The following is a 22,988-nucleotide window of genomic DNA, read 5'->3' as shown; positions in this document are numbered from 1 at the left end:
CAAGAACTCAATAGGGATTCCCAGTAACTAGGCAAACAGATTTTTTTTACGTTGTGTTTGTATCGTAAATTCATCTTCAGAGTGACTCCTGTGTCGGAAGAAAATGTTAGATGTCTCCAGGTATAGAAGTTGTGCAATAACTTTTTGGTCTACTTTTATTAAAATATTACATAACTTTAATTGTTTTTTTCCCTTATTATAAATTAAATGTTGTAAAACACATTAAAGAAACACAAACGAATTAGGATCAAATCAGCAACTTTTGGTGTCTGTAGTTTATTTTGCATTGTGCCTATCATGTGTGTGGTATGAGCAAATTATCAATAGTGTAACACAGTCAAACATCAGTCTTTGGAATTCTAGTTTCTAATATTTCTGGTCCTTGCCTTGTCTTTTGTTGTTTTCAGCGGGCGGTGGAGAAACAAGGTGTTAAAGGTGTTCTTGGAGAATCAAAAGTGACAGAAGATTTCTTCAAATTCACGTCACCTGTATTTTATGACAGAGCTTGGATGATTTTTTTTTTTCTTGCACTTATCGTGGTGGTGTGCTAGTACCTTTTTCTTTCAAGGTAAAATGTTAGAAAAAGTATCCATGCTCATATTTTAAAGTGAATTTTAAAAAAGATGGAGTTTTGCAAAACTGTAAAATTTTCTCTTTTTTCACGTTTTTTTTTAAATCTTGACAGAAATAAGCTCTACACCCCGGTTTGGTGTTGCACTTTTATATTTGGTCTTGCAACACTTTTATCCTACATCAAGTACTGTCTCTTTATTTATAAACCTTTGCATTGATTTAATCCTACAAACATTGGGTGTGGCAAAAGGAAACAGGTTGCTGCATAAAGCCATGCACTGAACCCACTTCAAGTAGGATTTCACCCAGTTTTGTCATCATAAATACCAACCTGAGGTTGTTTGTGCATAAAAAAGTATGTGTCTTATCCTCCTCCCTGATCCAGCGGCAGAATGTCCTTGAAAGATTCCTGTTCTTCAGAAATAAAAAAGACAAGCATGGAAAAGAGCTCCAGTTGTCAAATCAGTAAACTGATAATACGTTGATATATGTTGGCAGCTAAGACAGTCAGGTTTGCGGAGCGGTAAGGTGAGGCATGTGAAACACCACAAATGGATTGCTGTAGGTTTTTGTAGATAACAAGCAAATTGAGTGGCATTGTGTTGATGCTGTAAATAATATTGCTTTTGCTGCAGAAGGAGAAAAAAGGCAAGAACCTAAACCACATTTTTTATTAGTATTCAAACTACTGCAGGTGGACAGGGAGAACCTGGCTCCTCACTGACAACAGAATGGAGATACTCTGTAATTAAGCCTCAGGCAGAGCCACACTGATGCAGTTAAGAATGTAATAGGGAGGCTGAGCTATTTTGTGTCAAAGCCACATCTGAATTATTCCCATATTTATTTAGAACAAAAGAAAAAAAGACACGTAGACTGTATTTGACACAGTAGCCTGGCTGATTGTTGAGTAGGCAACTGCATCTTTTTCTCTGCAGGGGCGGCGGTCCAGAAGAATATGCACTGAAATACAGAGGCTGGCATCCTACAGACTTTTCTATCATAAATATGCCAATCATGAAAACTCATTTCTTCCATACTTTAACCAACTGTTTTTTATTAATAATCAGCACGAACAGATTATTTATTAAGGTTTTTTTTATTTCCTATTAAGTTATATGCATTGAATTTGCATGTAACTAAAGTGTCAATATTTCACTAAAGGATAAACTTTGTGTTGATTTTGGAAAAGTTTCAAAGGAGGATAAAGTTATACATTGCATACATAGTATACCTTTCTTTAATAACTTTTTCTGTTGCCAGAAAAGTGAGACCCACAATTACAAAACCTGTCATAACAAACAGGAGGAAAGAATGGAAAAAAAAAGTTTTATGTTGTCATATTTTTTTTCCTTTGTTCCTTACCATTGAGCATCCTTTCCCCTACTTTATCCCTGTATGGAAGACACGTAGGGAACGGGCTGTTACAGTGCCCTAGTTGTGCAGAGCCTGCACTCGGTCACTGGAGCCAGGCTGTTGCCTTCCTGGCCCTTGCAGTACGGATGGACCTTCTGGCAGATAGCCAGGGCATAAATAGAGATGCAACACTAAATCCCCGATGGCAGCAAACAGTCACACTCAGACCTTCTCTGGTCATTTGGCTGCCACTGGAAGCCAAAACAAAATGCTGAAAACTGTTCAGCTTGGCTTCACAGAGCTGCTGCATTCATTTAGGATATTCAGTGACACCAGTTTGTGGTTACACTACAGATGAGAGGTTAACGGCCATTAAAACAGCACTATAAAAATGTGCACAGGCATGGGACTTTGAAAGCACACAGACGTTTAAGTATTCAGGCTGTTATGACTACATTGAGAAGCCAGGGTTTTTTAGAAAAGAGCTTGGTAAGAAAATGAAATAGTGAAATGAGCGTGAAATCACCTTTTTCAAACCACTGATTAACCCTAATTGGGTGCCAGTATCAACCATACTGTGCGACATTAGATCAGAACTTGACCTTTTAAAAATCCCGACTGTCAATTGCAATGCAACTTTTTTTTTTATAACAAGCTAAACTCATAAACCTTTATGGCCTTCTACTTTTATGTTTAGAGCATTTATCAAAATATAGGCATTCGTATATGTTTCAGAATGAATAAATCCCTTTAATTACCAATTTGAATGTTTCCAAAAACTGTAAATGAAATAACTGTATTTTAATTAACTGCTTTAGTGATGCCGCCATTTCTAACACCTAAAAAGAGGTAGTTAAAGGTCATTTATGAAACCGGGGATAACCTTTTCTCTGAGATTACTTGTCATTTGCAGTTGCGTCGATCCTACAAGTCATACCGCTTTGTCAAGTTCACAGTTCCCCAGTGGTTGTATGATTAAGTGATCCATCCCTTTAGCAGCCCCAGTTTTTGGAGGTTGGGTGAGTTCAGGATCAGTTTTTGAACACAATGTTGTTTTTTTGTGACAGCATTTGTTTGTTCATTTGCTTTTTGTTTTCCCTCATTTCCTCAAAATGTGATTCATAAAAAAAACAAGGTTGGGGGATTTAATACTTTCGAAGCCAAAAAAGAAAACAAAAACCATTTGTGAATGACAGGAGGTAAAATGACAGAAACTTGTTTTTTTTATAAAATGGTATAGGCCTCAGCAAGCCATATCAAGTATTTTAGGGGGGTTTTCAGAGGTCATTGAGACACACTCATCACAACTTTAAACTTGAGATGTTGAGCACTCACAGAATAAATGGTCCTCAAAGGGGTAGAATACAGCCCATAAATACTATTCTGTACTTTCACAGGAAAAAAAAAGCATTCTTAGAGAATATTTTTATGCTGACAGATCATCTGTGACTTATATAAAGTGCATCGTTTCTAGATTGTGAAAGTGGTGACTTTTGAAAATAATCAAAGTCTCCGTCACGGAAAATGCTCCTACAACTTCACGGCTTGTGTTATTTGCCATTGCCCCTGGTGTCATTGAAGAAAGCAGAGACAGTCGTGTGGGAGGAGACGTCTTGCTTTGTGCCAGTCACCTTTACCTGCACTGTTTACCTGCGTGTCATTTAAACATTCGGTTAAGCGCACTGTGGTGGCATTAAGGAGCTTGTGGATTAGGGTTTGTTGTTCCGGGTTCAATCAGTATTCCTCTCACTTACCTCCTGAGGAGCCTCCATCTCAAAGCTTAAAATCACACTTAAGGCTTTCCTTTCCAGTGTCATTGTGGCTGGAAGCTCAGGGCTCTTTTCATTCAGCACATCCCAGCCTCAGCAGATCCCCCCACAGTCTCCATGATGAATGTTTTGCTCCTCTGATACTAAAACCCCTCTGTTGCGGATCCTAAGATACCTTTTCAAGGGCTTCTAGAGTGCTGCTGTGAATAAGTTCCTGGTAGGCTAATCCCACTTCAGAAAGCATGTCCTTGAAATACACCATTCTTAATCCTGCATTCACAACTTAATGCATTTTCATCTGCCCCAAAACATACAGCATGTTTCACTGTGAAACTGACCTGCATATGGAATGAGATTTACTTTGTAAAAGAAGTGAATCCAATCATTTAAGGGCAAGATGCACATGATGAAAAGTCAAATATATCACTATTAAAATAAAATTCAAAGACCCATTGGTGGCTTTCAGCTGGTGTGGAATTCCTGTCTTACAGTCACTCCAGTCACACAGCTATGGCGAGGAAAGACTGACAATTGACAGGTTGACAGTGAAGACAGGCACTTCCTTATTCTGTCCTCCATATCTTACTCAACAAGTAGTGACAGGACATGTCTGGCCTTGTGCAGTGAGGACCAGGCACATTTCGATGCAGCAGTAGCTGTCAAACACAACATCTAAAGCTGATCACCCACGCTCAAAGATGCTACTCTGGACAAGTGAGAACTTGTCAAAGTATACTTTTACTACAGGATTTTTCACTATAAATTGTTTTAATTAGGTGTTAATGTAGTCAAGATGTTGTCAGCTCAGTGCAGAGTTCACCAACTAAGTTGGTGCATTCAAACTAAGTTCATTAACAAAGTCGAGTAACGATAGATTCCTGTATTGTTTCTTGGTAAGGAATTGTACCCTTTTTGGAAGCCTGTTTATCTCCCTTTTAAGAGATGGAAGGTTTGTAAGATGTATGTATTTGTGTGGTGGGCAGTAAACCTGTGAATTTAGGTGACACACATGAAAAAAGGGCTGTAATGAGTATCAAAATGTCCAAAATATTCAGGATGTATTTTCGAAAATGAATATTTGTGAAGTCCAAAATTACTGATTCACTGTCTTTAAAATTATAGTATTGTAAAATACAATTCAGGCAATGTAATTATTGCTTTAAATCTGTAGAATACCATTGCATTTTAATCAAATAAACTAAACATATGCATTACTGCCACTTGGAGCAAAAAATCTTCAAAGTGAAGTGTTGATGAAGGTTCTCTTTTTCAAAGTAAAACTATCAAATGTTTTCTTGGTAGATTACAAAAAAAAGAATGGAATTCAGTTTACTGATATAACTTATGTTTTAAATATAGTCGAGAATATGAATAGAAACATAACGAATATGAAATTGGACACACTTGTCAGTTTAGATGAAAGAACTGTGACGATATTCTAGTTGATATAGCGGCATTTTTATTAAGTTTTGCTATGTCTTTATTTACTATCGTCTTGTCATCTATCTAATGGAACTGTGGTCAGCAAAACCACAAGTAAGGAAAAACTGTGGAGAACGTTTTCAGGATTTGTTGTGAAATGATCCAAAGCAACCTGACATTTATGTTTTGTATACTGCGAAAGTAGACTAGAAGGTTGATAGAAAAACTTTTGAGTGGAACATTGTTTTAAGTGACAAATACCATTTATGTTGTTCTCAAAAATATTTGTTTTTACCTTTTCTGTCTTATTGATTCTGATATCCTGTTCAGAATAAAGTTATAAAATGATGTTGTTTAAAAACATACTATTTTTATTTTCATACATCCAGTAAAAAGACATATATATTACAATCACTCAAAAATATTAAACAGTAAGATTCCTGATTTGATCTGTGAATCGTTTATCTTGATTTGTGAATTGAATCAGATTGCCACCTACTGTAAGTAACAATCCAAAGGCCTGCATGATAATGTTTCCAAATCCTCTTTGCCAAACAGCTTATTGCTGGAGTGGCAAATCATTGGCACCGTATTGCCATGTGTCCTTTTACAGTGGTCAGTAGTCATCTGCGTGAGGAAAATGTGCTACGTTTGTCTGATCTGATGTAATCAAGGCCAACCAACTTTGAGATGAGTCTCAATGTGCTTTAATGTATATATTGCTGTTTTATTCTGTATGACCATCTCCACCAATGATAATCCTACAACTCCACGGCCAGTAATATAGCGCTGTCCTCAAAGAACACAAAGCTCACCCTTGAACACTAGATTCATTAGAGACTTCTTGCAGAAGTTTGGAAATGGAGAAGATTTGTAAGTCTAGCAGCTGTCCTGACCTCACCTACAGAAGCAGCTTGGGGGTGCCATTTGAGCCAGAATGAGGAACCCAACCACACTGGATGAGCTGTGACAAACGCTGGTTAAAACAGATATTGTGGAGAAAAAAGAAATAACTTTTCATCTGCTAGAGAGAAATCAAAATCCTTTACTGACAGAATGACTTGGTGCCTTTATTTTACAGCTTCAAAGCTACAAATCACAGAGTGAAAACCAGTCTGGAAGAGTGCAAATTATTAACATGTGAGTGCAGCGTCTACACAGTGGTGTCGTGCATCTCTTTTAACCTAAATCAACAGAATGTACATGTGATGATGTAGCCTGACTATTGCTGATCTCTGCACCACAAGAACCTGCAAAAGGAGCAGTTGATTTAGCTGCCACTGTGTGTGTGTTGATCAAGCCACACCCAATCTGTGATTGAGTCAAAACAGAAGTGATGAGTGACAGAGTTAATACTACATTAAGTATTAATCATGGCATTGGGTTAAATTATCATAGCAAGAATTTAGTCATAACACAAGTCAAAGCAGTGTTGTAGTGCTGATAAGCACTACAGGAAAGACAAATATCAAGAGGTAAGAGGTTACAGATGGGTTACTGACGTCTTGTTTCTTAAAAATTCTGGATTCACCCAGTCCACCAAACACAGACAGAAAGCAATGGGAGTCTGAAACAAGTTGGCAAATGTATCAAGGCGGCAAACTAGACACTCAACTCTGCTGCTCAACCAACAAACGGATACATACAAATGTGGGACCATTTAAAAGGTTTAGAAGACAGTTTTTCAATGGCATAGGTTCTAGATTTCAATCACTACAACATGTCTGCATGAGAATTGATAAAAACAAATATGTTCAGCATAGGACACAGTCTGGTGGCTTTCAGGCTCATTTGAAGTTGACATTCCAAAGAGCTGCAATGACCTCCTCAGCAGTCCTTCTAACAAGACGTGACGGTGGTTTGCTGTACGTGTTCTTGGTCTTCAGAGATCATGAAGCTAAAGTAAAGAAGTGTTTATCAATGGTTTCTGCTTTGAAAACACAAGAATAAAATTACCAGCAGTCCGTAGAATTGCAAGCAAGAAGTGTTTTCTCCCAAGCACAGCAGCAACAGCTTTTAGTACTTGTTTGAAAAGGAAAATACTGAATTAGTTTAACAATCATTCATTCAATCAATCAAGCTTTATTTATTAATCACTTTTCATATAAAAGTATAACACAAAGTGCTTTACATTAAAAAAAACAAATAACATAAAAATGAGCATTAAAATAATAAAAAAATTAAAAATGTAAAAATAGGGCCCCCCTCCCCATACCTACACACAACCCCCCACTTCTTTCACATCTCCCACCAGAAAATATACATTTTGCAATTGATTCTTATTTTGACTCTCAAACTTCCTGTAGCATTAAAGTGTTTCCTTTTCATATATTGCACTTCACCAATCATGCTGGAATATAACAGCAGTCTCACCTTTTGACAACATTTTTGCCAAAAAGTGAGCATGCAGTAATTTTGCATGCTTCCTTTTTTCTGTAACAGTTACGTTACAAGGCTTTCGGCCTTGTCAATCAATCCCTTCTGTGCTGTCCTGTACTGAGTGCGTTCAGTTTGCATAAATCACAATTACATAAATCTTTGAATGTGAGCAGTTTTTATTTTATTTTTTTATTTCAGAATACTAGACTTATTTTTATTTGAAGGTTAGAACTTCAAACAATAGAGAAACTAGTAAATATGTTAACTTTTGTCTTAGAAAAGTGTATAAAATGTAAATGTGGGGTTTGTAGCCTCAAAACATTAACAGTATAATCCTACTTTATGGATTTCACCTATTGCAGGTTATTTTTTGACTGGAACCCACGCGATAAATGCGGGATCACTGCATATATCAAGCAAATGATTAAGTTTACGAAATGCAAATGAAAGCACTGACAAATCAGCAATCAGTTCAAATCATAACACATGACAAAAACATATATGTCTATGGTAATTCCCAGTGAGGGAAAGAGTGAAACATGGTCGAGAACAAAAAAGTACATTTGGTGTGCCGTCTGGTGATGAAGCAGCTATAGATAAGAGGAAGTGGATTCAGAAGAGTCTACAAAATAAAAAAGGTCACAGCTTAATAGACTAACTGTAAGAACGAATGTATGGCATGTTCTGTAAAGTTAAAGAAAGCTCTATTTAGGTAACGTCACATGAAAGCATTAATCACAGAGAAGGAGGGTCTAAGGTCGGGGATGTGCAGGGTCTGTCTAGTTTAGTTAAGCAATTGGTAATTGTTTATATTTTATAAATGATTCTTTTTCATTCATTCATTTATTTTCTTCCGTTTTGTCCTTTTCGGGTCACGGGGCTGCCAGAGCCTATCCCTGCCACTTGTGGGCGAAGGCAGGGGACAACCTGGACAGGTCGCCAGTCTGTCGCAGGGCCACATACTGCATCACACACTTCACCACACTCACGTTCAAACCAATGGACAATTTAGAGTGACCAATTAACCTATGAGCATGTCTTTTGATGGTGGGATGTCCCCGAAGAAAACTAACCATGCAGGGAGAAAGTGCAAACTCCACACAGAAAGGTCCCCTTTTGATGTTGTATTTCAGGTCCCATTCAGACAAAAAGGCAAATATCTTTAGCTTAGGACCTGAACATGACATCTTTTTTAAAAGACACATTTTTTTAAGGATATACTTTTAGATGCTAGATAGCAGGTGTAGAGGTTTGCAGTGATTTTGTTATGTTAAAGCTTTACCATTGTGTTTCCTGCAAACTTGCGCAACAGAATCTGCTGGGCTGTCTGAGCATGAGGAGAAACTCAGTCACGCTACATTTAGATACTTCCAGTGTGTCTTGGTTGTCAAGCCTAGATGAATATGTCAAAACCTTTATCAGAAATAAAACATATGTTTTCATAACTTCTCATAAATTTCTTTTATACAAGTACTGAAACTTTCAGAATGTTCTGGTCAGGAATATAAATCAGCGGCTGTTTTTTTTTTTTTTTTTTTTTTTCGTCTGAGGAGTTCATTTAAACCAAATCCAATATCTCTCAGGGCCTTAACGTTTCCAACAATAAGACGGTCTCCAGCAAGATTGTCTTTGATGTTAGGGGTTAATGAGGTGACAAACATAAATAATTAGTTGTCCACATCGTGACTGCTGTTAACTGACCGCAGAGGTCAAACGATTATTTCCCCTGCAGATAATGGTGTCAAGAGGATCCACTTGCTTGCTAAACATTTGTGCAATGCCATGTTCTGGAATGTAAAACCAGATAAATGAAACTTCCCCGGGGAAAACTTTGCATGTGAACAAAACTAAGTCCAGATGTAGAGATGAAACACGATGAGACATCTCCTCATGAAAACAAAGTCTTGAGTAATCTCCAGTCGTCTGTCTTTTATCTTTTTGACACATAAACCAAAAAAAAAGAAGGTGCTTTTTTTACTACTTCTTGAAGACTGTGTGGACACCAAATTTCATTTTGTCAATCAAATTTGTAGATAGGAAAGCGATACAAGTGATAAGGTATTTATTTTTGTTTGATTTAATTTAAGGTTAATGTTTTGGGCTTTTCAGAATACAAGCAGTGTCTGCATATATGCAAAATAAGCGCAATTTCTCTTTTTGCAGTAAATTGAGGGTATGACGAGGAAAGATGCCAGTCCTCTTTACAGCTAAATGAAGTGGAAAGCAGAGTCATCAGTCTTTGTGCTTATGTGGATGTAGCAAGAGCAGGTACTGTAGAGGTCAATGCGGCTCTGATCATAGGTGGACCCCCCCCCCCCCCCCCCCCACCACCACCACCACCACCACCACCACGCTCCAAAAAGGCTAGGCTTTTTCTGCAGCTCCCCAGGCACACAAAAGCCACTTTAGCCCTAACAGTGAAGGTTCTTGTCCTTCACCAAATACTATTTACTGCTCTAATTACTGCCCACCTTTCTGAGGAGCAACTAAAAAGTAAAGCTTGGAAACAATGCAGTGTATTGTAGTAATAAAAGCATGATCTTAAGGTGAATCAAAACCTTTGGAGTGCTTTAAAGACAGGGGACAGTCGTGCTTTGTTTAGAGTTAGTGTACCTGTAACTGTTTTCCTATCTATCATGTACAGATAAAGTGTTAGAGATTGGAATCTGAGATTACATGATCTTCCTGTTGATATATTACATGCGGTCCATTTACTGATAATGCCCATATAATCAGTTTAAAAGAGCAACTGTAGACAGATGAATTTAAAAACTGAGTAGACTTCAGTTTGCATTGTCTGTCTTATTTCCCCCTTTCCTTCACATGGTACCTTCCATATTCTGATTGTAGTAATGGAAAATCAGCAGGGCAGAACCTCTGAGGTTTAGAGTCAATAACCCCTGAGTAATGTGCAGCTTTCTGTTTCAAATGTCAAATTCCAGCTCTGTGGTAAAGTGATTCATTTTTCTCCAAATGAAATTATGAAAAATATGGTAGTTTAATTGAACAGCAAATACTTTCACTGCATGATCAAATTTATTTATTTATTTTTTAACTTTTTTGTTAATCATAGCTGTTTCAAATTAATTACTTTATATTCTGTTACAAATTACAATCTGCTATTGAAGGTATTTGGGCAAAAAAAAAGTCTATTTATTGCAGTATTTCAATAATTTAACATGTCAGTATCCACCTAAATGTTTTTTATTTTTTATTTATTACATTTTTTTTTGTTATTGGTCATCTTACGTTTATTAAAGAAAAACCTTGTCACACATCACTACTGCTTCAAAAACATTACAAAGAAATCTTCCTTTGTGAATTTAACGCCCCAACCATGTTATTAAGTTGCAGGTGTTCTGATGCATTCAGCGTGATTATGCTGAATTTTCTTTGCACCGGCCCATGCTGATGCTTAATCTTTAGTGTATCCTTAAAATAAATGTTAAAAAGATCAAAACAGCCCAACGTTGCTGATTAAGAATGTCACCAAACAGATGGTGTGGGACCCCAAATTGCAAGAGACCAGGCTTGATGGCAGAAACTTAAAAAACTAGAATAAATAAACTCAATCAAGAAGGAGATTCAAAGCGAGCAACAAATACAGCTGTGGATACATCTCAAATGAAACCCAATGAAACCTGTGACAGGGGAAAAACATAACTGAAATACAAACCAAAGCGAAGGATGCAATCCTCAGGCTACGTTCACACTGCAGGGCTTAATGCTCAATTCCGATTTTTTGAAAAAATCCGATTTTTTTGCAAGGTTGTTCACATTTCCAATTAAATGCGAACTTTTGTGATCTCCTGTGTGACTGTGAAATGACCCAGAAGTGACCCGCATGCGCAGAAGAGTACTCAACGGTGAACAACGTCACTCGTTGTTTGTGGAAGTGGCTAACTGTAAACAGGGTTGTCAACAGCGGAGCTCTTTTGCATTATTACAATTATTTTCACAAAGGAGCCAGCACAATTACAATGTTCTCATTTTAAGAAGGCATTGGAGTTTATGGGAATGCAGGTATATGGGCGTTTTGGGCATCTGTGTACAAAACTCTTCCATTCATGCGTCCCCACCCAAGTTTTTAAGTCAGGTTTTGGGCTCTATGTATAAAACGCATGGCTATCTAATAAACGTCACGAAATTTGTGCCCGATCAGAATTATATGACACCACGTCTTTCATATATCTAAATAGAGCTGTGAAAGACAAAGCCTGGAGCTATAGGTTTGCGACATTTGGACCGTTATGACTTTTGCACCAAGCCTCTGCGTGGTAGTATCAGGTAGCAACACACCTGTGTGAACACTGTATGCTAAAAAATGACAAAAACACACGTTCAGTACGTTACCTGTTACCATTATAGACTAGACTAAATAAATGCATTTTTGTTTAGTTATGTATTTTTGTTTAGCATTTTTGTTTAGTTATATATATATAAAATATATATATATATATATATATATATATATATATATATATATATATATATATATATATATATATATATATATATATATATATATAGATATATATATATATATATATATATATAAACATACATCCCTTATACCAGTGGAAGAGCAATTACCTCCTCACAGTTATCCTAACATTTGAATACAGATTTCCATTGTAGAGCTATGTTCCAGTAGTGAAGGAAGCTCCTATGATAAATGCCATTGAGTGTAGAAAAAGGCATTCACTGAATTTATTTACCCAAACATCAAGCTCAATAACTTTTTCCAAATTTATATTTTTTCTAGTTTGGTGCATATTTCTTTCATGGTTTCTGGTTTCCTCTGTTTTCTATGCTTGTCTTTCCTTCTCTAATTTTTACCAGATGGATTAACTGCACGCCCCAAAGGAATCTCCTTTCTTTCACCTCATTTGCTGGCGAGTATTACGTTCCCCGCGCTGATCTCCCAGGGGCTGATAGCCTCTCATGAAAGGGAAGTAGGCTCGGCTTGTTGTGTTTTCCTCTCTCTGTGGGCTGCTGTGCTCCAGTTTATTGGAGTGGCCTGACTGCTGGGTTTCATCTGTATTTGAACCCGTTGCTCCCAACAAAACATGGGGTGAACTTTAGGGGTTACCAACAGCTTCACATCTAAAAGAATTGCAGCACTTTGTGTCTTCATCTACACATTCTGACCTAGAATTCCTGAGCTGCTTTTATAATGTTTCCAGCCAAACGTCATCAGTTTAAAGTTTCTACTAATGTGTTTAGATCCACTTATAGCAATATTATGTTGACATGTGGCTTTATAATTGCATTTCTGTGTTAATGTTCTCCTAGGGCAGTTTGCAAAGTGCTAATAAACTTCACAGTGCCTTGTTGGAAATATATACTGTTTTGCAAGGGCATGCCAACAAGCAGGCTTTTTATTTCCACTGTACTGTCTGTACACAATGTGGTAGAATACAGGTAGTAAAAAGCTGGCTTTTTTAATGAGAAATAATGTTATTTTCTTTCATTTAGTTAGCTTTCATTTTGTAATGTCATTTTATTACTTTAGTGTCTTGTTACTTACATCTTGCAGCAGCTACATTAGTTTGTTACTAAAATAAATTCTAATCAGCAACATTTTTTTTTGTTTAATATTTTACTTCTCACATCAATTTCTTGTAGGTGACGATTTTCCATTTGCTATAATGAAGTGGCTTTTGTTTTCGGCTATTGCCTTTTTAAATCAAATCTTATTTCAGTCGGTGATTTCTTTCCAAAACAATGAAGGTTCAGCTCCACAGACTGCAGTGGCCAACGGCAGTCATGTATGTTTTAAAACCCGGCAACAGCTTATATTAAATGTCTTGAAATATCAGGAAGCTGTGGAAAAACGTGTCTTTTTGTGAAGATACCAGACAAAACTGAGATGATGCTGTCCCCTGCACAGTACAAAAATTCAATGGTAAACTGAGTTTTATTGTTTGTCTTCTAAGAATCTCTCTTTATAACTGAAGATGAGTGAAGCTTGCAGTTTAAATGTCTGTGTAGTCAAGTCTTATTGCAGTTCCACTGTTAAAAGTGAGTGATTTTATTGCCTACTGTGAAAATTAGTTTTTTTGTGTGGTTCACAAAGCACACCACGGTTTTCTAGCATGCAAAATGAGAACTAGGAGCCAAAAAAAAGAATAGATTGCATTTTAAGAGTTTTTATTTTACTTTGCAGACTTCTTTTTTATAATCTATAGCTTTTCACAAAAAAATGGTTGACTGGGGAATTGACAGAAGAGAAAACTTGTCATTTTAACTTAAAATGTGAGCATTTTTAATGGGTAATAGGTGTTTAAATCCATGCTTCTCTGCATAGGTGTCCCAGAAAAGCCTCTACTTGTTGGTTTTAATTCGATTTTTTTTAATTGTAGAATATTATTGTGTTTTAGGTTATCTCTATATTTTAGGTAGATATTTTAACCGATTTTTTATTTACTTATTTGTGACAAACTGGAAAATATTAAAGTAGTTATGTACTGAAAAAGTGGAAAGATGCAGATTCACTTGTCAAGCCTTTTTCAAATCATAAGCCTAGATATTCATAAGGATGGGGAACAATTTGTTGCAGCCACAGGCATGTTTGTTAATCCCTTAAAAAGAAAAGTAGAATGACTTAAGAAAAAATCCTTTTGCATTTGAACCTTTCATATCATTCCTCTCACACTCAAGTTTACTAACAGCGATCACATGGGTGTAATGGGTTCTGCTGAAGTTCTGTCAATTTCTCTAATGGGTTAGATGAATCAATCAAAGAGCTTTTTCTTAAATCAGTTACAGAGTAAGGGTGAGACAGCTTTTCATGTTAATATTATAGATTGCTTGTATCTGTTGCTGTCATAACAAGATGAAAACATGGAAGAAATTTAGCAAGCTTTCTGCAAAAATACTAGGCTTAATGCAGTGGGGCGCGCCTGCAATGCCAGGGAGCGCGCGCAGTAGTAGCGGCTTTAGGCACAGGTAATACACGGGCAGTTGTCCGGCGCAAATTTAACAGGGGGGCGGTGGTGACAGGGGCTCAAGGCTTGGAAAAAAATCTGCGCTTCTATTGGTTTTCTATTTTCTGTTATATGACAGAGTTTGTAACAGCCTGAAACAGGGACTGTGAACGTCCCTGCAGCTGCGCGCTCCCGTCTCCTGTCACACGCGGCTGCGTGTGTGAAAACGGGAGGGGTAGGGGGCTCAGACTGCAGGTGGAACGGGGCGCGCGGAGAGCTGCAAGCGCTGCCGGGATAGCGCAACACCACGATCATCGTGTGCCTTTAAATTCCTCAGCTCATGCTAATAATGTCATTCTTTATTAACTATTGTAGACATTTTTTAGACAACTTTACTTTCCATAAATGTATCTTTGTCTGCCTGTCGTTAGTTGGTGTCAGTATTTAACATACAGACAGCAGGTAATGCAGGAAAACAGCTGCACTTTATGAGATCATAAATAAACAATCCATCATTTAGAAAAAAAAATCAGCACAATGTTTTTTTTACCTGTTTCTTCAGACTAAAAACGTTAAATATATTGGTGCTGCTGTGTTAATGTTTCAGATCAATTACATTTAATATTATTTATTGATTGAATTATTTTTCTCAGCATCAAATGGTTCAATTGGTCAAAAATGTTTCTAGTTTAAATAAGGACTGACAGATCTTTTATTATTTTTAGTCACTTTAAGCTACTTTTCTGTTTTAAACTAGAACTGGGTTTCTGTGTAACAAAATAAATGTATTATTTGTTGAAAGTGGATTTATATTGCTTTTTTTTCCTTTTTTATTGTTAAAAGATACAATTTTAGGTATACTTACTTCACTTTTTATACATACTAGCCTAATATATTGTCACCATGCGGCTTTGTGTGGGTAAGGTAAGGTGTATCTTTTGTAATAAAGTGACAAATATTGGGAATGGGAATGGGTAGCAAGATAAAGGAAAGCTGGAGTGGTGTGATTTGTCTGAACTGCATGAAACAAGTTTGTGCTTATCACACCACAAGAGACCGTGTGAGCGCACAACACAGCTCTGCTGCCTGTCCTTAGACCGACACGTTCAGCGTTCGTGCGCTCAGGTGACCTTCCCACCGGCCGTGGATTTGTCCCATTCATTGTCCTTGATGGTATCAAACACGCTGCATATAAGCCAAGAGACTCACACATATCTGAGGAAAGAAAATTATCTATATTTTGCTCTGAATTTCATGTTTCGCAACCTTAAGGGCTCAACCCAGAGGGTAGTATAGAACATCAAATTTTGCCTGACTAAATTTCCCTAACTTGGAGAAGTATGTACTTTTTGTGAAATGTCTGTAGGCATTAGAAGTCAGCCGATAAAATAATAATTGCACATGCACAATAATATGTAAATGGATGCTCACCATTTATGCTTTGATTTGCATACATTTCGCAAGTTTAACATGTAAAGTGCAGGAAGAGCTTGACTATCCTCATCCTGTGCAGTTTTGTAGCCAATGTTCATAAAGTTGTAGTTCCATCACGTGAACCAACATATATGTCCTCAGTTGCACTGCTCTACTATATATTAGTGAAGGTTGAGTTGGATTCTGTAAATGTCAAGATTTCCTTTTCTTAAGTCCTTTTGAATCACATTTTTCTGTATCCTGTGACCTTTTCCACTGAGGTAAAAGAAAAACCAAAAAAAAAGGCAAAAAAAAGATTCATGTACAGGCAGCAAAGAATGGATAAATGGGTGTAACTTGTATTAATATGTCTATCTGCAGATCATCACTGGAGTTATACGGACAGGAAATGCACCTTTCTTGAGCTAGCATACCGTAACGTGATATAGCAGTTGCTTGCCTCAGCTTTTTGCATAATTTTTTTTATCTTTTTTTGTTTTGATGTGGCAACGGTGCAGAGGTAGAGGGGTCAAGCTCTCATCGAAAGATTGCAGAATCGGTTTCTGACCTATTAGTTAAAGTGTCCCTGGGCAAGACACTCCACGTTGCTCCTGGTGGTTATATAGGTTGGCGTCTGTGTTCAGCAGTGGAACCACCATCAGTGCGTGAATGTGTGACTGCATGAGTGAATTGGACTGTAAATGTAAAGCCCTTTGGGCGTTCTAAGAACATAGTGAATTGCCTGATAAATATTTTTACCATTTTACCATTTCTTAAGACCAAGGTTTTCAGTTTAGCATTAATCATTGTATTTTTCCCATACATGGTTTTAGTTCTTCTCTTTGCTCTTAAAATCACTTTCTTTTGGGAGCATCATGGTTCTGTTTTGTAAATTTGCAAGTGAAATCTGTTGCATTTATTGTAAAACTTCTAGTCATGTAGTCATGTCTCCTGACACCATTTTTACAGTCTTGGTGTCTGGAAATGTTAACCTGGCTGTCAAAGGATTTTTGGGGGCCAGCAGAACAAACCATTTTACTTTGGAAAAGCAGTTGCTCCAATAATGTGCTAAATAGTAACTTGCTTTAAAAAGATAATTTTGCTTCCTGGTGATGTATTTTACCTGTTTTTATCAATGAAACGAATGTGGCTTTAGTGTTATATTCTTGTTTCTTTCAGATGTTAATGAATGTGAAAGAGAACCATGTAAGAATGGAGGCCTTTGCACCGATCTGGTTGCCAATTATTCCTGTTCATGCCCAGGGGAGTACATGGGGAGAAACTGTCAATACAGTAAGTGCTGGTCTTTTGGCTTTTTCCTGTTGTCGCTCAGTGTCTGTTCTATTGTCCAGGCAAAGTTTACTCACGTATTTACGGTTTCTTTTTCTTTGTTTGTTTTGTCAATTACACTGATTTAGCATTGCCCCGTTTTTAGCTTGTTGCAACTTGAAGTGAACAGGTTGCATAATCTCAGACCACAGAAAATACTTCAATTTTTTTTTTTATTGAAAAACATACTTTTAATTACATTTAGCTAGGTTAAGATGTCCTTTTTGTCATTCTTAATGCGATAGTCTCCTGTAACAATCAGTTTATAGATATTAGTTTTCCATGCGCTCTGTATAGGACAAAAGGAGAGACACACTGTTTTGTGTGGTTTTATTGGTTTTATAAAATTAAAGGTTTCCAGATAGTGACATGCAACATTTGAATCCTATGTGTTGATGAATAAATATCTCTTAGATGTTAACAGTAAATCTTAAACATAACATTTTTATTGAATAAAAATCTTAACCAGACATGCACTACTGCTTCTTAAGGGCTGTTCCAAACGTTTTGGAGGAGAAAAAGTCCAATACTACTATAAAGTTAAATAAGCACTCACTAATGTTAGCATCAACTGGAAGTCTAACATTCAGTGCAATTGATTTTATTTATTTTTTACAAAATCAAAGCTGTACACATACATTGAAATTATGATTTCACATGTTTTCCAAATGTGTGGTTGTAACGCAAGTAAATACTGCATGAACAACATTCACAATAAATCATTTTTCAGTGCCATGTCTTTACTTTAACACCCTCCTCTTGGCCAACAACCAGCTTAGATTATCCATCACAATAATAATTGTCATTGATATTTTAGTCCCATAGATATACTTTGCATCAACAAAAAGTCATTCATGCAGCAGTTAACACTTCAAATGCATGTTAATGCCAAACACGTTTCAGTGTAGTCAACAATAGCTGAGTTTTCATGGGCAAAAGTAATCGGAAAGAACGCCTGATCGGAAGAAAATGCGTCATGTAAACACGCCGTTCGGAATAGTTTGCCCCGATCAGACTCGTTCTGATCGAAATTTCTTTCTGATTGAGATAGGTGGGTTTTGCCGATTGTTGATCCGATCATTGTTCATGTAAACGGTTCATTCCGATCGTGTGTCACTACTGCTCTGGTTTAACGTCATGCATAGACGGTGTTTTGCTCCAGAGAAAGCCTTGGATCTCAACAGGACCGACCGGCTGCTCTGCGGAGGCCCGGTGCAAAGCGCCGCTCCGCTCTCGCCCCGCTGGCTCTTCGCCTCTCCCCTCTCTTACACGCCTCACGAGGGAGGTGCGGGGGAGGAGTGCTTCGTGCCCCATGACGTATTGACCCTGCGCGGTCCTGGCTCGGGTGCCGGTGGACCGAGCGAACTGTGTCTCTGAAAAGAGCAGCTGGATTAATAACTTTGTGTTTGAGGGGAGGGAGGATGCTTTGTTACTTGTGCGTTTTGTAGTTTTGTTATGTGTGTGAGAATTCGGACTGCGATCCGTCCCGCCGCTCTGAGTTAGTGGCTGCCGGACGCAGGAGAACCGTGTGTCCGAGCAGAATGAAAAGAAAGCAGAATGTCGCTCAGTCCTTAGAAACTGTTCAAACAATCACATGGATTTGTCTTTCCAGTCGTGTCCCGACAAAATAAAGACTGATGTTATTCCCACATATTTACGTGCAGCCAAGCTGCAGATTGCAGCATTTCCCGCATGGATTTTGTGTTCATCAAACAAGGCTAATGTTGTTAGCGCGTGTTAGCCCCTCCTGGGAGCTCCGTTCTTCCACAAAGAAAGCACGGACCACACGGATTAAAAATAAAATGATGAACGAACAGGTGCTTTAGAATATTCATAACATTAATAGAAGCACGTTTGGAAGATCGTCTCGTATATAACTGAGCTGCTGCATAAATGTATTTTCAACACTACTGCGCATGCCCAAATGATTTATTCCGACCGAAAGTGTGACCATGTGAACGTTTGTTCTAATCGGAAAAGCTTTTCTGTGCGCATGTGCACGGTTGAATTTTAATCCGACCATTGATCCGATCAAGATATTTTGCCCATGTAACCGCGGCTAATGTGAGACTTGGATATATTGGATATATAAGAAAAAATATATAAGGATATATAAGAAAAAATATAAGTCATATTTTATTTTGTCAGCCCTACATCACAAAAATGCAATTGAAAAGTAAAAATTAAGTAATTCCCTTTACACATTTTCCACTATCTTATAAGTTCCTCAGTGTCTATGAACTCTTTTTTTTAAGATCTTTAAAGATTCTTGTCAACAAATTATCCACATTTGCAATTAGAAACTCTATAGTCATTCCACACATGCCTCATCATTTCCTGTTTGTGAGTGTCTTACAGTCTTTTTTTTGTTATATGCAACCTGACATTGTAGCCGCTAGCAACAAACACAACTTTGATTTTGAGATTTGGATTCATATCAAAGCTCCTCATATTTTTGTGGCTGCCGATTCAGAAGCCAATGCCTAGGGAGATGCAGAGATGCAAAGAGGTTCTGAAAAAAAAACCCTAACCATAACTTGCTTTGCAAGAAGAACCGTCAGCTGTACTTTTTTTTTTCTCTGTCAGTTGGCAATGATTTTTTACTAAGCCAGCTCAAAGGGCAACATCAGTAGGTTTGTCAGTAGACTTAGGAGCAGTGAGTAGGTGATCTTTATGGTCTAAATTGACCGTCTTATAAAAACAAAAAAAACAAAAAAAGGCCGGACGATAATTCAAACTGAACAATCCAATGTTGAAGGTGTTTATAAAAAATATAACGCCTGACTCTGTACTTTCGCCTGAAAAAATATAATGCCTGAATCTGTACTACAACAGGGGTCACCAACACAGTGCCTGCAGGCACCAGGTTGCCCCCAAGGGTCACATACAGTCAGGACCATAAATATTTGGACAGAGACACATTCTTTTTAATTTTGTTTCTGTACATTACCACAGTGAATTTTAAATAAAACAACTCAGATGCCATTGAAGTGAAGACTTTCAGCTTTTATTCCATGGCTGGAAAAAAATAGAATCATTTCCATGGTCAAGAGGAACCCGTTCACATCAGCCAACCAAGTGAACAACACTCTCCAGGAGGTAGGGGTATCAATATCCAAGTCTACCACAAAAAGAAGACTGCATGAAAGTAGATACAGAGGGTACACTGCAAGATGCAAGCCACTCATAAGCTTCAAGAATAGGAAGGCTAGATTGGACTTTGCTAAAAAGCATCTAAAAAAGCCAGCACAGTTCTGGATAAACATTCTTTGGACCCATGAAAGCAAACTCAACCTCTACCAGAATGACGGCAAGTGAAAAAGTATGGAGAAGGCGTGGAGAAGCTCATGATCCAAAGCACACTACATCATCAGTAAAACACTGTGGAGGCAGTGTGATAGTCTGGGCGTTCAGTGTTTATTGATGACGTGACACAGGACAGAAGCAGCCGAATGAATTCTAAGGTGTTCAGAGACATACTGTCTGCACAGATCCAGGTGAATGCAACCAAACTGATTGGGCGGGGTTTTATAATACAGATGGACAACCACCCAAAACATACAGCCAAAGCAACTCAGGAGTTTATTAAAGCAAAAAAGTAGAATATTCTTGGCCAAGTCAGTCACCTGATCTTAACCCAATTGAGAATGAATTTCACTTGTTGAGGACTAAACTTGAGACAGAAAGGCCCACAAACAAACAGCAACTGAAAGCCGCTGCAGTAAAGGCCTGGCAGAGCACTCAGAAGGAGAAAACCCAGCATCTGGTGATGTCCACGACTTCAAGACTTCAGGCTGTCATTGCCAACAAAGGGGTTTTCAACCAAATATTAGTAATGACCATTTTGTTTTCAGGTATTTCATTTTTCCAATTACTTACGAGCCCATGAAATGAAGGGATTGTGTTTAAAAAATGCTTTAATTTTTCCGATTTGTATGCCATCATTTTGTTCAACCCATGGAATAAAAGCTGAACATCTGCACTTCAATGGCATCTGAGTTGTTTATTTAAATTCACTGTGGTAATGTACAGAAACTAAATTAGAAAAAATGCGTCTCTGTCCAAATATTTATGGTCCTGATTGAGGTGCTGGATGAATTTCTGAGTAAGGGGGGAGGAGATGTAGCTCAACAGCTGGTTCTAGCTGTTCCTGAATCGCGATAACTGTTGTTTGAGTTCCTGTATGGAGAAATGGCATCAGCTGACTCAGAAACGGACTCAGAAATGGACGGAAATCCGTTGTATGCTATATAAGCATATAGGCTATATAAAAATCCCCGCGAATACGGGGAACTTGGATGCTGGACAGGTGATGATTAAAATCATAAAATTGCAAAATGAGCTCTATCTCAAAGCCTACCAGGCTGCACCCAACTTTTGGTGCCTTCTTGACACAGATAATTACGGTGGTGTATGCACATCAGCTATGAAGGTTGCTAGCCTGTTTGGTTCAACCTTTGGTTCAACCTACCTCTTCATCAAAAACAAACTCACTGATGCACATCTGAAAGACTCAGAATTGCAGTATCAAGTTACACACCAGATTACAATAGACTGGTGAACAGCATGCAATGTCAGTCTTCCCACCCACGTCACACTAGATGTTGTCAGTGGAAACACTGCAGAGCCATGGCAAAGGTGAATTAAAATATTGAAGAAATGTTTCATATGTGTTATATAATATAAAAGTGTGTTCATGACATGTAGCAGTTATAATTTTGTTAAAAACACTGCAGATTTGGTCATTAGTCCAAAATATGACAAGATTTAAAAATATGTAAGTTGATTTTTCTTTAGCACTACATTATTGATGAACATGGTATAACAGTGAAAATGGGACAGTTTTCCTATGAAATGTAGGGATGTAAGTGATCATCTGAAAATGTAACAATTACTGAGATGAATAAACAGCTGAGTATTGAGATCTGTTTCTCGACTTGTTGTCATTGTTGATAATTAATGTGAGAAATAAATAAAGTGATGAATCTTTTCACATGAATGAGTATCAATAATCATTATTAATAATGTATAACTAAAGGCAAACTGATCATGTTTGTTGTTGAAACTGGTAGCCTTTCGAATGACTCAGTAACAATGAAGTAGCTCTCAGTTTCAAAAAGGTTGGTGACCCCTGGTGTACAAGATCTTAGCTGCTTGTAGGACATTCCATCATTTTGCAACAGTTGTTTTAAATGTAGCTTTAAGAAGAAGCTCAAGCTGAAAAAGATTGACAAAAAGAAAGTCTATGTACAGAATAGTACTGTACAACCTTTTACGGGCCCTCCAGGTGCCAGTGGTTAAAAAAAAAAAACCATCTGATAACTGTGCGCACGGATTGCTAAACTTTTTCAATAAATAAATATTCTGATAAACTTTAGTTTATCAGATTATTTATTTATTTATTTATTTTTTAACCACTGGGCACCTGGAGGGCTCAGTACCCTTTAGACATCTAACTGCTGAAATTTCCACAGTCAGGTCTACTCTAATCTAAAACAATTTATAGATTTCCAGCGTACAATGACTTCGTATTGGCTTCTTATTCTGCATCTGCAGTCACATTTCTGATTTCAGGATTAAAGGCAGGTGAAAATATTAAAGTAGGTGTTTTCAAAGTGGTTTCTACATGTCAGGTTTGGGACCTGATCTGTCTTGTAAATTCTAAAGTGAAAAAATGCATTTTTATTAAATGCAACAGTGCTATTTAGCAACATTTTGCACATAAAAGCAACATAAAAGATAGAAAAATGATTAGTTTGCGACAAACCAAAAAAATTGTAATAATATTATAGTCTGACCGATGTAACAAAACTAAACA

General features: G+C 37.4%; 1 protein-coding gene across 3 annotated transcripts in view; it reads left to right on the top strand.

The window, feature by feature from the left end:
- The window catches only part of edil3 (EGF like repeats and discoidin domains 3), a 130,896-nt gene that overhangs the window by 46,160 nt on the left and 61,748 nt on the right, over nucleotides 1–22,988 (top strand). For all 3 annotated transcript variants that reach the window (XM_011479264.3, XM_011479263.3, XM_011479262.3), the window contains one exon: nucleotides 17,021–17,134. In XM_011479264.3, coding sequence (XP_011477566.1) covers nucleotides 17,021–17,134 — 114 coding nt within the window. The remainder of the gene's footprint in view (nucleotides 1–17,020; nucleotides 17,135–22,988) is intronic.

This window comes from Oryzias latipes, chromosome 9 (genome assembly GCF_002234675.1).
Source record: "Oryzias latipes chromosome 9, ASM223467v1".
Lineage (NCBI taxonomy): Eukaryota > Metazoa > Chordata > Actinopteri > Beloniformes > Adrianichthyidae > Oryzias > Oryzias latipes.
This window is presented reverse-complemented; position numbering and strand designations above follow the sequence as displayed.